The sequence below is a fragment of the Monodon monoceros genome, unplaced genomic scaffold, assembly GCF_005190385.1.
Source record: "Monodon monoceros isolate NGI ecotype Baffin Bay Population unplaced genomic scaffold, NGI_Narwhal_1 Super_Scaffold_12, whole genome shotgun sequence".
NCBI classification, from domain to species: Eukaryota; Metazoa; Chordata; class Mammalia; order Artiodactyla; family Monodontidae; genus Monodon; species Monodon monoceros.
The window spans coordinates 119772506-119789014 of NW_021703768.1; the positions used below are offsets into that span (position 1 = coordinate 119772506).

Here is a 16509-nt window from a genome sequence, read left to right on the forward strand (position 1 = left end):
CCAGGTGACACCACCAATTTACAGTGTGACTTAAGTTGGCACTTGCTTCTCCTTTCACCACTGTCATCACCACTACCTTGACCACCACCATGAACAATACTAGCTGTCATTTAGTAAGCCATTATTTCAGGCCAAGAGACTGACTCACCTAGTCTTATTAATCATCCTTAAACTTTATGAGGTAGGTACTGTTGCTTGTGTTTTATAGGTGAAGAAAGGGGTTTAGAGAAGCCAAGTGACCTGCCTCCTGTCATCCAGCTTGGAATGTCTGTATGACTCCACTCCCTGTGCTATCCTGTCTCCTTTAGCTTTTTTTCCCCCATATTTATAAATTGGAAATAATATTTGTACTCCATACCTATAGAATGGCATTTTTCAAATTTAAGTCATGACACATTAGTGGATTGTAAAATGGATTTAGTAGCAGAAAAATGACTAGAATAGAATAAAAAATAACAGAATTTATCACACTTACTGTTTCTGAAACTTGTGCTTCTAGTAACTTGTGTTTCTGATATGCAAGTATGTATGTTTTTGTATCTCTCTCTATGTGTGTATATATATGTATGTATGTACTAGTGAAGTGTTATATGGGAAAATATGTTTCCTACCATGGATTATTGTCAGAAAGTTTGAGAGCTACTGTTCTAGACTTATATGAAGTTCAAACAACATTAAAAAGTGTTGCAGAGCTCCTGTAAACTCTAAAACACCTTACAAGTCTAAGTTGTCATTACTTAACACTGGAAGCTGAAACAAACAAATAAAGGATGGCAGATAAAAGCGTTGCTGTGCTGTCACCTCCACCCATCTGGTTCATCACGGATAGTGCTAATCTGTCACCACGTTGTGTCCAGTGGAGCCAGGATGCAACTTTAACACTCCTCGACATAGCACTGCAGGCCTCAAGATGGAACCTATTTGCAGACCTAGCAGCAGGCTTAGGTATTGTTGGTACATCAGGACCAGTCTGTGGTTATAAAGTACTGCTCAGCACTTCCAGAGCTCTGACTCTCATTTAAATGCTAGGAAGACAGATGTGATCCCCAGAACAGCATGGGCATCTCTGCATTACAGGCCCCAGAAGAGTTGCCTCCACTCTCCTCCCCTCATAGTACTCCCCCACCACCATCTTCATCTGGACGTAATTTACCTCCTTCTGCCTCTCAGAGGGTATCAGACCAATCCAGAGTCCCCATCCACTTTCCCTTGAAGCAAAGGTGGCAAGAGGCCCTTCTGCCATGGCCATTTTCCTTGGAACATGCTCTTTCCTCATTAACCTTAATTCATTAGGGAACCACAGGGAACATGGGGTGCCGATCCCCCACCAACTGCCCTGAAGGCATGCCCCTCAGGAGATGCCCTGCTTCTCAGCTGATGTGGCAAACTCTTAACAGTCACAAAAGGAACCGGGCTTTCCCTTAAAATCGCATGTGGAAACTGTTTCTCTGCCGCCTGCAGAGGAAGCCTGTAGAATTGGCAGTTGTCTTAGAATTCTCCACAGAAGAGTCCACATGGACCTAGGGAAGGCCTGTCAAAGACTCCCTCAGTGGAATATGCAATAATGCATGAGAGACTCTTGTGTGTGGATTTTAAGTCAAGACTCAACATGACATTCTGGGCTGTGTGGGGAAGAGCTCAAGCAGCTCAGTTACCAACCCGGAAAGCAAGTTCTCTGTGTCTTATAGACCTCACTAATGAATGAGCCCCATGGCCTTGGCTAGACCAGGCTTCCCAGTGCTCTGCCAGCCCTCCTCCCACACATGGGTAAATGCATCAAGTTATAATGGATGGCTGGTGCCAGCAGAGACTGAGGTCTGTGCCTTTCTCTCTGGGATACATAGCAATCTCCAGCCATTAATAATCCATTCTGGAGTAATGAGCATAGCTGTACCAAGTTGTGAGCAGTAATAACCAAGTGATAGATCAATTTGTTACCTCAGTGTGCCAAAGATAATGGCAGCTAGTCATGAAAGGTATAACCTTTTTCCCCAAAAGTTTCATAAGACTTAGATCAATGTGTTTTTTTAAGTTCTAAAATAAAATGGATCATTAAAAAGGAAATGAGTTACATTGGGTAGCCTCAAGCGTATTTATATTCAGAGATGCTTATCCACAATTACCATAGATTTTTTCCAAATGCCTTTGGTCATTTGGGCCAGTAAATTGGAGTAATTATTGCTCATTAATTAAATCTAAGAAATGGAACACAGTTCCAGACTTTGAAAAGGGAGGTTGGGAGAGTTGAGATACATTCCCCAAAAATCATCAATAATAATTTGAGGTTTTCTGAGTAAGTAGTTGGGTTGAGAATTATTGTTTAATGTCTACTCAGAAACTCCCGTCGTCTTTTAACACCTCATTGAACATTTGTTGTGTTTCTCCTGGGCCGGGCACTGCTCTCAGCACTGGTGCTACCAATTAAAATAAGCACGGTCTCTATCCTAAGGCAGTAGTCGAGACCTTAATAACATGTAATAAATCCAGGGGCCAACACTCCTGCCTTCATTGAGGGGTGGAGGGCTGGGGAGAGACTAGACAGAGACTTCAGAAGGGAAGGGAGCCATTGGCGCTGTGCCTTGAAGACCAACAGTTTGCCAAGCAAAGAAAGAAGGGTAACAGAACGTTCTAGGGAGAGGATTGACAAAGGCAGATAGATGTGAGAGTGGAAAGAGGATGGGTAGTGAATGATTATAATAATCATCACTGCATTTCCCACACGGTAACACATTTAACTGATACAACAACCTCACGAAGTAGATGTATTATTCACCTCATCCCCTTTTTTATTTTATTTTATTTTATTTTTTTAATTTATTTTATTTATTTATTTTTGTCTCCTTTGGGTCTTCTTTGCTGCGTGCGGGCTTTCTCTAGTTGTGGCGAGCGGGGGCTACTCTTGGTTACGGTGCACAGGCTTCTCAGTGCAGTGGCTTCTCTCCTTGCGGAGCACGGGCTCTAGGCGTGCAGGCTTCAGTAGTTGTGGCCCACGGGCTTAGTTGCTCCACGGCGTGTGGGATCTTCCCGCACCAGGGCTCGAACCCGTGTCCCCTGCATTGGCAGGCGGATTCTTAACCACTGCGCCACCAGGGAAGCCCTCATCCCCTTTTTTTAAAAGATGAGGAACCTAAAGCTTAAACATTGAGTCCCTTGCTCAGGGACCCAGAGCTGGGAGGTGACAGAGGGCCTAGAGGTGAGTTGGAAAAGTTGTGCTACGTCATAGGAGTTTGACATTAAAAACAATGGAGCCCACCAGTGGTTTATGGTCACCATCATCAGAACATTCCAGCTGTGCAAGCGTCGCTGAACACTTGCACATACACTGTGTCACTGTGTTCTCTCTCAGCGACCCAGTGAGGTGTGAGGCCATTGTAGTTTTCGACAGAGGACTGCCTTGAGTGGAGCTAAGCTGGAGACGGTAGCTGGTGGTGGCAGGCAGGGTGCAGCCAAACCCAGAGAGTCTAGTCAGAGCCTCGTTAAGAGGCTGTTGCTTTAGTCAGATTGTGTTGAGAAGCGTGATGGTGAAAGTGATCATCGTCCAAACCCTATATTTTTATATTGGTCTACAATTTAAAAGTGCTTTCATACATAAATAGCTTCTTGATTCATTTACACAGGGACTTTTGTGACAAGAGGGTAAGTCTACTGACTTGGCTTATTTGGGAGGGGAAGTATAAAGGCATGGAATTCACTTCCTGCACAAAGGAACTGATGTTGAAAGTAGTGGTGTTACAAGCAGCTTGTAAATATGCAGACTTGCTGATTGAGGCCCAGAACCAAAGCCTTTCCCCTTTGCCAGCCTTTCCCCTTGCTTTAACGCTTTCAGACTAGAAACCTGATACAGTTTTGGGTAGAATGGAAAACTATAAGTAACATCAGGAGATTCAGCTAGAACTCAGAAAATGTTTGTAAAATATTATTACTTGGACCAGAAACAGGCCAAGGCATCAGTGGAAACATCTCCTTGCTGCAGGTATTGTTTAGCAATCGGAAAGCAAGTTCCCTTCCTGACTGGGCTATTCCACAGTTCACGTTTTATAGACTTAACCATCCCTTTCAGAGGAGGAGCTTTTTATGAAATTAGACTTTTAGCCCTAGAAAATGAAAGAAAAATACACATCTGCTGATAAAATTGGTTAATGTAGTGTTCAGTAAAGGCTCAGTTTCAAAACCAGCACTTAAAGCAGTAGAACCTCTTTTCCTTCTACAAAATAGAAGTATCCAAGAGAAACAGTGCAAACATTTATAGAATTGTGTGAAAAACAAATACTCAGTATAAATAGCACTAAATGCTAGGGAGGTATGTCTGTGCAAACTGCCATCTCTGCCCAATTTCTCTCTAGTTTCTAGTAATGAATAGTTTCCTTCTTCTAACAGGTGGAAATATTAGGTGGAAGCCCCTAATATTTTCTTAACAATACTGAATGGCCTTAACTTTTAACTTATTTGTTGTCAATGGATAATTGGTATATTTTTGTACATGGGGCCAGCAAATGAACAATGAAATTTTATGGCTAGGTCATGGTGCCCTGGGTGTGGAGTTCAGATATATGTTTTGAGTAGTTGTTTATCCAGAAATATGCGTATGTGTTTAGCAGTTTACTCAGCCCCAATACTCCTGACCCTGTGTGTTCCTTGGACTTTGAGAGTAAGTGACAATATAAATACAGTCATATACATGGATATACAGTAGTGCATTTTTATTTCTGTTTATGCAGAAATGTTTGGCTTAATGTAAGCCACGTGTCTAATATGATGGGGCTTTAATACTTGGAGCCTAAAGTGCTGAATTTCCTGACCGAGATCTACCCATTTAAAAAATTAGGTCTATTTTGGGCCTATATTTGCAAATGTACTAAAGCCATCAGGAGTTTTTAATATTTGCACTAGAGAAAATGCTAATGATCACAGCGGTTTAAGCAGCAGCCAAGTATAAAAGTTGTAACTAAGAGGGATTAGCAGTTACCTGGATTTGCAGAATAGGGATTCAAGTGTGCAAAGGTTCACATTTTGGAAGGCAAGCTGCTTTGGTTAGTTGGTTGGTTGGTTGGTTGGTTGTTTTAGGCAAAATGGGAATTGTAAGAAGTGTCGTATCCTGAAATAGCAAAACAGCCCAAACACTGGAGATTTCTGAACCTTTGGTAGATGAAAATAGGAGTAGAAAAGTCTCTCTTTGGACTCCAGAGGCATCCAAACATGTCTCCAGATCTAGCTCCTACCAGATGAGGCGTCTGAAGATGGGAAGGGTACAGGAGGTCAGCTGTCCATTCATACACTATTTCTCTCATTTGTGCCATTTCTTTTCCTTCCTACCAGCGTTGCTAACAACCACAAGCAGAATTTGATGACGGTGGCAAACCTTGGCGTGGTGTTCGGACCCACCCTGCTGCGTCCTCAGGAAGAAACGGTAGCAGCCATCATGGATATCAAGTTTCAGAACATTGTCATTGAGATCCTAATAGAAAATCATGAAAAGGTAATATATCATTGGTTACCACAAGTGGAGAATTTACTTGGGGGGGGAGCTGAGTTGAAACTGGTCTACAGGGTTGACTGAGGTTCACATCGGTGGTGGCTTTTACACTGTAGTGATGATGACTAAGTTGCTGGTGGTGGTATGGTGGCGGTGATAGTCATCTTGGGATTGCAGCAGTGGCAACGGTGGTAGTTGTGGTGACGGTAGTGGTGGACAACATATTGGGCATTTCTTTTGTAACAGGAACTGTGTGCTAAGCACTTTACATATGCTGTCCTTGTAACCTCATAACAATGCAGTGAAGGAGGTACTACTAGGAGGCTCATTTTGAAAATGCCCTTTACCCATTTGTTTTTTTTTTCACTTGGTTGTCTTCTTATGAATTTTTGAGTTTTTTTAAAACATTAGAATAGTAAACTATTTTCATGTGTTTCAAATATTTTTCCTAACCTATAGTTTCCTTATAGTTTTATAAATGGTGTATTGTTTCATACCGTGTGTCGGGGGAGCGGGGCGTGTCTGTCTTTTCCTTTAGGGCATTGGAGTTTCTGGTCTGTCTTTAGAAGGTTGCCCTCACCCCACATAATGAAGTATGTCAACACAGCTGCCCTTAAAAACTGGGGTAGAGGGACATGAAACTCCACCCATCTGTCCCACCTCAGTTCCTGGTAGCACATCCCTCTGAAGCTTCTCAGAAACTGCAGGGCACCATTTGACAGCCCAAGGTGCTGGGATATAATAAAAATGCTGTTCCTCCTAAATAAAACCTTTACCTAGAAAGGTGAATGAATTGCACTAGGTCACCTGCCAAATAAATCTAGCATCTGACCGCTAACCACCTGCACTGATGACACTCCAAAATAAGCCATCATCAGCTCTTGTCTGGATTTTTACAGGAGCCTCCTAATTTGTTTCCCTGTTCCCACCCTTGGCCTGTCTATTCCGATGTCAGCCACCAGAATGAGATTTTTTTAGTGTTAGATCAAATAGTATCAGTTGTCTGCTAAGAAACGTCCAGTGGCTTCGCATTTCACAGAGTGAAAGTCAGAGCTCTCCCAGGAGCCTTGAGTGTCCTACAGGGTCTCTGCTCTCCCCTCTGTTACTTGCCTCGTCTCACCTCCTACAGCCCTCTCCCTGAGTTCCCTCCTACGGCCACCTCGACTGCCTTGCTGGTCCTTGCCCACGGCACACACTCCCACCTCAAGGGCTTTGCAGTTGCCGTTTGCAGTGCCTGGAACGCTCTTCCTCCTGGCATACTTCTTCACCTCCTTCAAGCCTAAGCGAGGCCCACCGACATCTCTCTATTTTAAATTGCGAACAGTCTCAACCCCGGCATTCCCCCTCCCCTTGATCATGCCGTCTCTCTCCTTACCACTTTCTGGCATACTATATAATTTACTTATTGATTACACCTATTGCCTTTCTGGCCTCTTGTAGAATGTGTGTATCATGAAAGCAGGGACTTTAGTCTGTTTTCTTCTGTGCTTTGTCCCCAGTTCCTCAGTATGCGCTCAGTGCATATGTGTTGGACGAATGGGTGGGCTCCTGTGGTAGCTAAGCTCCAAAGTGGCTCCCGGTAACCCCTGTCTCCTAGTAGTCGCTCCCTTGTGTATCCTCTTCCAACTGTGAATAAGCGATCGGCACTGATCCCAATGTGATCAGTAGGAATTGATCAATAGGAAATTGCAAAAATAATGGTCTGTGACTTTGCTGAGCAGTCCTAAGACCTTGTCACATTTGCCTTGGTTTCTGGACTTGTTCACTCCGGGGCAAGCAAGCCACCATGTTGTGATGGTGGTCACACAGCCCAGTGGAGAGAAAGTGAGGCTGCCTACCAACAACCAGACTGAGTTGCCAGCCATGTGTGAGTCAGCCACTTTGGAAGTGAATGGTCATGCCTTCAGATGATATAGCCCCAACCGACGCCTTGAGTGCAACCGCATAAGAGAGCACTGAGCTAACTTCTCCTGACTCACAGAAAGTGGTAGAAATATTAAATGCTTTAAACCACTAAGTTTGGGGGATAATTTGTTATAGAGCATTAGTAATTACTAAAGAATCTCTGAATATAAACTTTCACAGAGTAACAGAGATCTCCTGCAAAATTGTGTAAACAACATAGCCTTTTTCTGACATGGTTAATAAAGAGATATGAAATCAGATAATTTATTTGAAGAAATTATCTTCTCTTTCTCTCAAACTTTGGACTCTGTCCAACCACTTCCCACAAACATAGTAAGTCAGGTATAAAAGAAGATTATGTTACGTATGATGAAAATTAACTTGGAAAAAGGGAATATAATCAAATAGCAGTTAATAACATGTTTTCTAAAAACAAAACACTCGGATTTAAATCTGTTACCTCTTAATAGCTGTGTGACCATGAGCAGATTACTCAGCCTCTCTATGCTCATAAAAGTACTTTCAGTACAGTGTAACTGCTGTGACAAATAACCCCAAAATATCAGTGACTCAGGACAATAGAAGTTTATCTCTTGCTCACATACCAGTTTACTGTGGGTATTCTGAGGGTGGGGTACTGCACCGTGATTCAGCAACCCAGGTTCCTTCCATCTTGTAGCTCTGCCTTCTGCTCTGCAGATCTCTACAATCGACCAGTTGGTGGGGGAAATGAGAGAGCAAGGAGGATTGAGTAAGATTATATGGGCCAAGCCTAGAAGATGCTTTCCTTATTTTCACCGCTGTTCCATTGGCAGAACTCAGTCATGTGACCCCATCCAACTGCAAGGGAGGCTGGGAAAGCACCCAGCTGTGCAGAGCAAAGGGAAGAAAGTTTGATGACCAGCTAGCCATTGAGCCACCTCCCTTAATCTGTTTTGTTGTGAGGATTAGATAAGGTGATTTACGTCAAAGACTTAGCCAAGAATCCAGCCAGGAGTAAGTGTCAATAACTGTAATCCATTGTTTTTAGCAGTCTCAACAGAATTCTCTGAAAATAGAGCATAAGTCCATCTCTGAGTGTCACATATGCCCCTTTCTCAAAATGATAATTTTTAAACTTAATCTTTTGTTAAATAAAATAATATTAAATGTTGAGACAGATTTCTAAGGAGTTTGATTATGTTTCATGTCCCTAAGGGGCATATACGAGCTTATAGCAAGCAACATCTAATGATTTTTGAACTTTAACAGTTTTTTGGTGTCCTTGGGCCTTTAAAGCCAGAAAACATTCAAAAGTAGTGTGATAGAAAAAAGACCGTCTACTGCTAATAACAATATTAAAACTTGTGTAAACAAGCAGCCATCCCGCCTTGAGCATAAAATATAGAAATAGAAATGAAATATGAGATGCATGGCCAGGCCTGCAAGTATATGGGCAGGAACTGGTGAAAAGACTCATCTGATTTGGTGGATTATAAATTATGTTCCTCTATGCTGTGTATCTGGTGAGGTACATATTAAAAGAGTATTACAGTGCTTCATTATATGTTCTTCTTCATTAGTCTCTGCGAGAGAGTGGGATGATTCACAGCGAGATTTATGTTCCTGTGGAAGCCAGTGCAGGAGTGTCAGTGGAAACATTCCTTAGGATGAAGGCTGCAGCAGAGTGTATGTCTCCAGTCCTGAGGGAGCTAGTGTACCACCGTGATAGAGGTTTTTAACCTGGGAGCCATGATGGGCCAAAGTTATATGCAGGACCTGTGTACGTACATGATTCTGGGAAGAAAGTCGTTAATAGTCATCAGGTTTGCCTTTCTGGTAAAAACAACTTAGAATAAGGCAGTTTGACTCCTTTTCAAATGTCGTTTCAGGCCTGATCTGGTATAAAGTCAGCAGATGCTGCCTTAGTCTCCTTTCGAAACCTGTGATGTTCACCTCACAGGAACCCAAAGCATGCATGACCACGCCCTGAGAGCCCCTGGCTTTCTGGAGACAATGCTTTGGAGGAATTTCCTGCCAAGGGAATTTAACATTATCCATCAACAGAGCATGTTTTTGTCCTCAGGTGAACATTGTTATCTTCCTTTAAAATCCACAATATGAAGATTTTAGTTAACAGTATTTAATGAGCGTTCCCTTAGGCTTGGCTGTAATTTTCTAGAGATATAAATGCACACACAAATGTCGTAAGTGACTACTTCTCTAACTTTATTGTCAGAAGTTGGACAAAATCCTGAAACCTCACTTGAAGAAATGCTTTCCAACAGCATCATTTCATCCTGTCCCCCAACAAGCATTTGATAGCAAATGCCCCCTTTCTTGAACAAGCCCTAATACAGGTCTTAACTGTATGTCTCCCACAGTTAGTGGTATAATACTCTCTCTCGTGTTGTTAAGAACATTTTACGTAAGATGTGTACTTTGTGCCTTGGAATAAAATTGGGAGGGACCCAGGAATAAGTAGAAGACAGCACAGAAGGAGGGTATAGAAACCCAGGCATGTAGCCTTTGGAGCCACTCAGAGAGAGAGAGAGAGAGAGAGAGAGAGAGAGAGAGAACCGTAAGATGTCTGTTTCAGTTGTCTGTTGCTTCATAACAGATCATCTACAAACCTAGTGACGTAAAACAGCAATGACTTGTTTTGCTCACACATCTGTGGACCAGAAATCTGGGGAGGGCTCATGTGTGTTCCAAGCTGCAGTGGTTTTACTGCAACTGGTGGATCCAAGATGACCTTACTCCACATGTCTGGGACCTTGGTACTAGCTGTTGGCTAGGACACCTTGGCCCTCCTCCACATGCCCTCTCTCTCCATGAGATCTCTCATCATTTAGTAGTCTAGGCCAAACTCAAGAGGGCAAACACAGAAGCTGCAAGATCTCTGAAATCCTAGGCCTAGAATAGACAAAGTGTCACTTCAGCTACATTCTGTTGGTCAAAGCAAGCCACAAGTCCAGCCAGATTGAAGGGGCAGGAAATAGACCCCACCTCTGGATGGGAGGAGTAGTGTGCATGCACAGGCGTGGGAGGAATTGTGGGCTGCCGTTTTTGCAGATGATCTCCAAGAATGCCTCACTCCCCATCACTGGAAGGTTTGTATGTAGTTCCCATTGGACAGGCTTCCCTTTCTTATTGGTGGCTGCAACTGCTCAGCGTTTCTTTTTTTTTTTTTTTTTTTTTAACATGTGAACATATTCCCCCCCCTTTTCTTATTGGAGTATAATTGCTTTACAATGTTGTGTTAGTTTCTGCTGTACAAGCGAAGTGAATCAGCTAAATGTATACATATATCCCCTCCTTCTTGGACCTCCCTCCCAGCCTCCCCCGCAATCCCACCCATGTAGGTCATCACAGAGCATCGAGCTGAGCTCCCTGCGCTATACAGCAGGTTCCTAGCTACCTATTTTACACATGGTAGTATATTTATGTCAAACCTAATCTCCCAATTCATCCCACCCTCCCCTTCCCCGCTGTGTCCACACGTCCATTCTCTATGTCTGTGTTTCTATTCCTGCCCTGCAAATAGGTTCATCTGTACCATTGTTCTAGATTCCACATATATGCGTTAATATATGATATTTGCTTTTCTCTTTCTGACTTACTTCACTTTGTATGACAGACTCTAGGTCCATCCACAAATGACCCAATTTCATTGCTTTTGATGGCTGAATAATATTACATTGTATGTATGTACCACATCTTCTTTATCCATTCATCTGTTGATGCACATTTAGGTTGCTTCCATGTCCTGGGTACTGTAAATAGTGCTGCAGTGAATATTGGGGTACATGTGTCTTTTTGAATTACGGTTTTCTCAGGGTAAAGGCCCAGTAGTAGGATTACTGAGTCATATGGTAGTTCTGTTGTTAGTTTTTTAAGGAACCTCCATACTGTTCTCCATACTGTCTGTATCAATTTACATTCCCAACAACAGTGCAAGAGGGTTCCCTTTTCTCCACACCTTCTCCAGCATTTATTGTTTGTAGATTTTTTGATGATGACCATTCTGACCAGTGTGAGATGATATGTCATTGTAGTTTTGATTTGCATTTCTCTGATAGTGGTGTTGAGCATCTTTTCATGTGCCTCTTGGCCATCTGAGTGTCTTCTTTGGAGAAATGTCTATTTAGGTCATCTGCCCATTTTTGGATTGGGTTGTGTGATTTTTTTTATATTGAGCTTGCATGAGCTACTTGTAAATTTTGGAGATTAATCCTTTGTCAGTTGCTTTGTTTGCAAATATTTTCTTCCATTCTGAGGGTTGTCTTTTTGCCTTGTTTATGGTTTCCTTTGCTGTGCAAAAGCTTTGAAGTTTCATTAGGTCCCATTTGTTTATTTTTGTTTTTATTTCCATTTCTCTAGGAGGTGGATCCAAAAAGATATTGCTGTGATTTATGTCAAAGAATGTTTTCCCTATGTTTTCCTCTAAGAGTTTTATAGTGTCTGGTCTTACATTTAGGTCTTAAATCCATTTTGAGTTGATTTTCGTGTATGGTGTTAGGTAGTGTTCTAATTTCATTCTTTTACACGTAGCTGTCCAGTTTTCCCAGCACCACTTATTGAAGAGACTGTCTTTTCTCCATTATATATTCTTGCCTGCTTCATCATAGATTACTTGACCATAGGTGTGTGGGTTTATCTCTGGGCTTTCTGTTCTGTTCCATTGATCTATTTTTCTGTTTTTGTGCCAGTACCATATTGTCTTGATTACTGTAGCATTGTAGTATAGTCTGAAGTCAGGGAGTCTGACTCCTCCAGCTCCATTTTTTTTTTTTTTCTCAAGATAGCTTTCGCTATTCGGGGTCTTTTGTGTCTCCATACACATTTTAAGATTTTTTTCTTCTAGTTCTGTGAAAAATGCCACTGGTAATTTGATAGGGATTGCATTGAATCTGTAGATTGCTTTGGGTAATAGAGTCATTTTCACAATATTGATTCTTCCAATCCATGAACATGGTATATCTCTCCATCTGTTTGTGTCTTCTTTGGCACAGACAGGTCTTTTACCTCCTTAGGTAGATTTATTCCTAGGTATTTTATTCTTTTTGTTGCAGTCGTAAATGGGATTGTTTCCTTAATTTCTCTTTCTGATCTTTCGTTTTCAGTGTATTGGAATGCAAGAGATTTCTGTGCATTAATTTTGTATCCTGCAACTTAACCAAATTCATTGATTAGCTCTAGTAGTTTTCTGGTGGCATCTTTAGGATTTTCTATGTATAGCATCATGTCATCTGCAAACAGTGACGGTTATACTTCTCCTTTTCCAATTTTTATTTCTTTTTTTTCTCTGACTGCTGTGGCTAGGACTTCCAAAACTATGTTGAATAATAGTGGTGAGAGTGGACATCCTTGTCTTGTTCCTGATCTTAGAGGAAATGCTTACAGTTTTTCACCATTGAGAATGATGTTTGCTGTGAGTTTGTCGTATATGGCCTTTATTATGTTGAGGTAGGTTCCCTCTTTGCCCACTTTCTGGAGAGTTTTTATTATAAATGGGTATTGAATTTTGTCAAAAGCTTTTTCTGCATCTATTTAGATGATCATATGGTTTTTCTCCTTCAGCTTGTTAATATGGTTAATCACATTGATTGATTTGCATATATTGAAGAATCCTTGCATCCCTGCGATAAATCCCACTTGACCATGGTGTATGATCCTTTTAACGTGTTGTTGGATTCTGTTTGCTGGTATTTTGTTGAGCATTTTTGTATCTATATTCATCAGTGATATTGGTCTGTAATTTTTTTTGTGATATCTTTGTCTGTTTTTGGTATCAGGGTGATGGTGGCCTTATAGAACGAGTTTGGGAGTGTTCCTCCCTCTGCAATTTTTTGGAAGATTTTGAGAAGGATGGATGTCAGCTCTTCTCTAAATGTTTGATAGAATTCTCCTGTGAAGCCATTTGGTCCTGGACTTTTGTTTGTTGGAAGATTTTAAATTACAGTTTCAATTTCATTACTGGTGATTGGTCTGTTTATATTTTCTGAATCTTCTTGGTTCTGTCAATGGTCTTCTGTTCTGTTTCTCCTCAGAACTGCCATTTTTTTTACATAACCAGGGTGCATGCAACATTTGGTGGTAGTGACAAGTTCAGTCCTCACATACCCTTTGTAAGTCTCAGTATGGAGAGCTAACTCATCAGTGTCTAAAACTGGGAAAACATCTTTGGTTTTAAAATTGACATTTAGAAGAAAGTGAGTTTTTTCCTGGTGAGAAAATTCAGTTTCTCTTTCCTCATAAAACATCTTTTTTGAAGAGAAGGAAAAAGGCTTCTGTGTTTTAACTGGCTAAAACATATGGCCTTTCCTCTCCACCCCTCCCCTTTCTTCTCCTCCCCCTCCTCCCTCTCCCTCATTGTTTACTGAGGATTAACACTAGACATTCAGACAAAGGGTTAAAAATGAAGGTAACTCCTGAACTGCTTTATGTTGTCCCTGGCACATCCACACACCCTCAAGACAGCACCTGTTTAGAAGCGAGAAGAGCCTAAACCAAGATGGCGGAGTAGAAGGACATGCTCTCACTCCCTCTTGGGAGAACACCAGAGTCACAACTAACTGCTGAACAATCATCAACAGGAAGACACTAGAACTCACCAAAAAAGAAACCCCACATCCAAAGACAAAGGAGAAGCCACAAAGAGACAGTAGGAGGGGCGCAATCACAATAAAATCAAATCCCATAACTGCTGGGTGGGTGACTCTCAAACTGGAGAACACTTATACCACAGAAGGCCACCCACTGGAGTGAAGGTTCTGAGCCCCACATCAGGCTTCCCAACCTGGGGGTCTGGCAACGGGAAGAGGAATTCCTAGAGAATCAGAGTTTGAAGGCTAGCGGGATTTGATTACAGGACTCTGACAGGACTGGGGGAAACAGTGACTCCACTCTTGGAGGGCACACACAAAGTAGTGTGTGCATTGGGACCCAGGGGAAGGAGCAGTGACCCCAAGGGAGACTGAACCAGACCTACATGCTAGTGTTGGAGGGTCTCCTGCAGAGGCAGTGGGTGGCTGTGGCTCACTCTGAGGACAAGGATACTGGCAACAGAAGTTCTGAGAAGTACTCCTTGGAGTGAGCCCTCCCAGAGTCCGCCGTTAGCCCCACCAAAGAGCCTGCACACTCAAGTGTTGGGTCGCCTCAGTCCAAACAACCAACAGGGAGGGAACCCAGCCCCACCCATCAGCAGTCAAGCAGATTAAAGTTTTACTGAGCTCTGCCTACCAGAGCAACAGCCAGCTCTACCCACCACCAGTCCCTCTCATCAGGAAACTTGCACAAACCTCTTAGACAGCCTCATCCACCAGAGGGCAGACAGCAGAAGCAAGAAGAACTACAGTCCTGCAGCCTGTGGAACAAAAAACACATTCACAAAAAGACAGACAAGGTGAAAAGGCAGAGGCCTATGTATCAGATGAACAAGATAAAACCCCAGAAAAACAACTAAATAAAGTGGAGATAGGCAACCTTCCAGAAAAAGAATTCAGAATAATGATAGTGAAGATGATCCAGGACCTCGGAAAAAGAATGGAGGCAAAGATCGAGAAGATGCAAGAAATGTTTAACAAAGACCTAGAAGAATTAAAGAACAAACAAACAAAGATGAAGAATACAATAACTGAAATGAAAACTACACTAGAAGGAATCAATAGCAGAATAACTGAGGCAGAAAAACGGATAAGTGACCTGGAAGACAGAATGGTGGAATTTACTGCTACAGAACAGAATAAAGAAAAAAAAATGAAAAGAGATGAAGACAGCCAAAGAGACCTCTGGGACAACATTAAACACAGACACATTCGCATTTTAGGGGTCCCAGAAGCAGAAGAGAGAGAGAAATGACCTGAGAAAATATTTGAAGAGATTATAGTCAAAAACTTCCCTAACATGGGAAAGGAAATAGCCACCCTAGTCCAGGAAGCGCAGAGAAGAAGGTATAACAATTATAAATATATATGCACCCAACATAGGAGCACCTCAATACATAAGGCAATACATAAGGCAACTCCTAACAGCTATAAAAGAGGAAACCAACAGTAACACAATAATAGTGGGGGACTTTAACACCTCACTTACACCAATGGACAGACCATCCAAAATGAAAATAATTATGGAAACACAAGCTTTAAATGACATAACAGACCAGATAGATTTAATTGATATTTATAGGACATTCCATCCAAAAACAGCAGATTACACTTTCTTCTCAAGTGTGCATGGAACATTATCCAGGATAGATGACATCTTGGGTCACAAATCAAGCCCCAGTAAATTTAAGAAAATTGAAATCATATCAAGCATCTTTTCTGACCACAACGCTATAAGAGTAGATATCAATTACAGGAAAAACCCTGGAAAAAATAGAAACACATAGAGGCTAAACAATATGTTACTAAATAACCAAGAGATCACTGAAGAAATCAAAGAGGAAATCAAAAAATACCTAGAGACAAATGACAATGAAAACGCAATGATCCAAAACCTATGGGATACAGCAAAAGCAGTTCTAAGAGGGAAGTTTATAGCTATACAAGCCTATCTCAAGAAACAAGAAAAATCTCAAATAAACAATCTAATAGTACACCTAAAGGAACTAGAGGAAGAAGAATGAACAAAACCCAAAGTTAGCAGAAGGAAAGAAATCATAAAGATCAGAGCAGAAATAAATGAAATAAAAACAAAGAAAACAATAGCAAGGATCAGTAAAACTAAAAGCTTGTTCTTTGAGAAGATAAACAAAATTGATAAACCATTAGCCAGACTCATCAAGAAAAAGAGGGAGAGGACACAAATCAATAAAATTAGAAATGAAAAAGGAGAAGTTACAACAGACACCGCAGAAATACAAAGCATCCTAAGAGACTACTACAAGCAACTCTATGCCAATAAAATGGACAACTTGGAAGAAATGGACAAATTCTTAGAAAGGTATAACCTTCCAAGACTGAACCAGGAAGAAATAGAAAATATGAACAGACCAATCACAAGTAATGAAATTGAAACTGTGGTTAAAAATTTCCAACAAACAACTGTCCAGGAGCAGATGGCTTCACAGGTGAATTCTATCAAACATTTAGAGAAGAGCTAACACCCATACTTCTCAAACTCTTCTGAAAAGTTGCAGAGGAAGG

General features: G+C 41.5%; 1 protein-coding gene across 5 annotated transcripts in view; it reads left to right on the top strand.

Annotated features, from left to right (window-relative positions):
• ARHGAP26 (Rho GTPase activating protein 26) overlaps nucleotides 1-16509 on the top strand; it is a 485730-nt gene that overhangs the window by 372138 nt on the left and 97083 nt on the right. For all 5 annotated transcript variants that reach the window (XM_029215618.1, XM_029215622.1, XM_029215620.1 and 2 more), the window contains exon 18: nucleotides 5317-5476. In XM_029215618.1, coding sequence (XP_029071451.1) covers nucleotides 5317-5476 — 160 coding nt within the window. The remainder of the gene's footprint in view (nucleotides 1-5316; nucleotides 5477-16509) is intronic.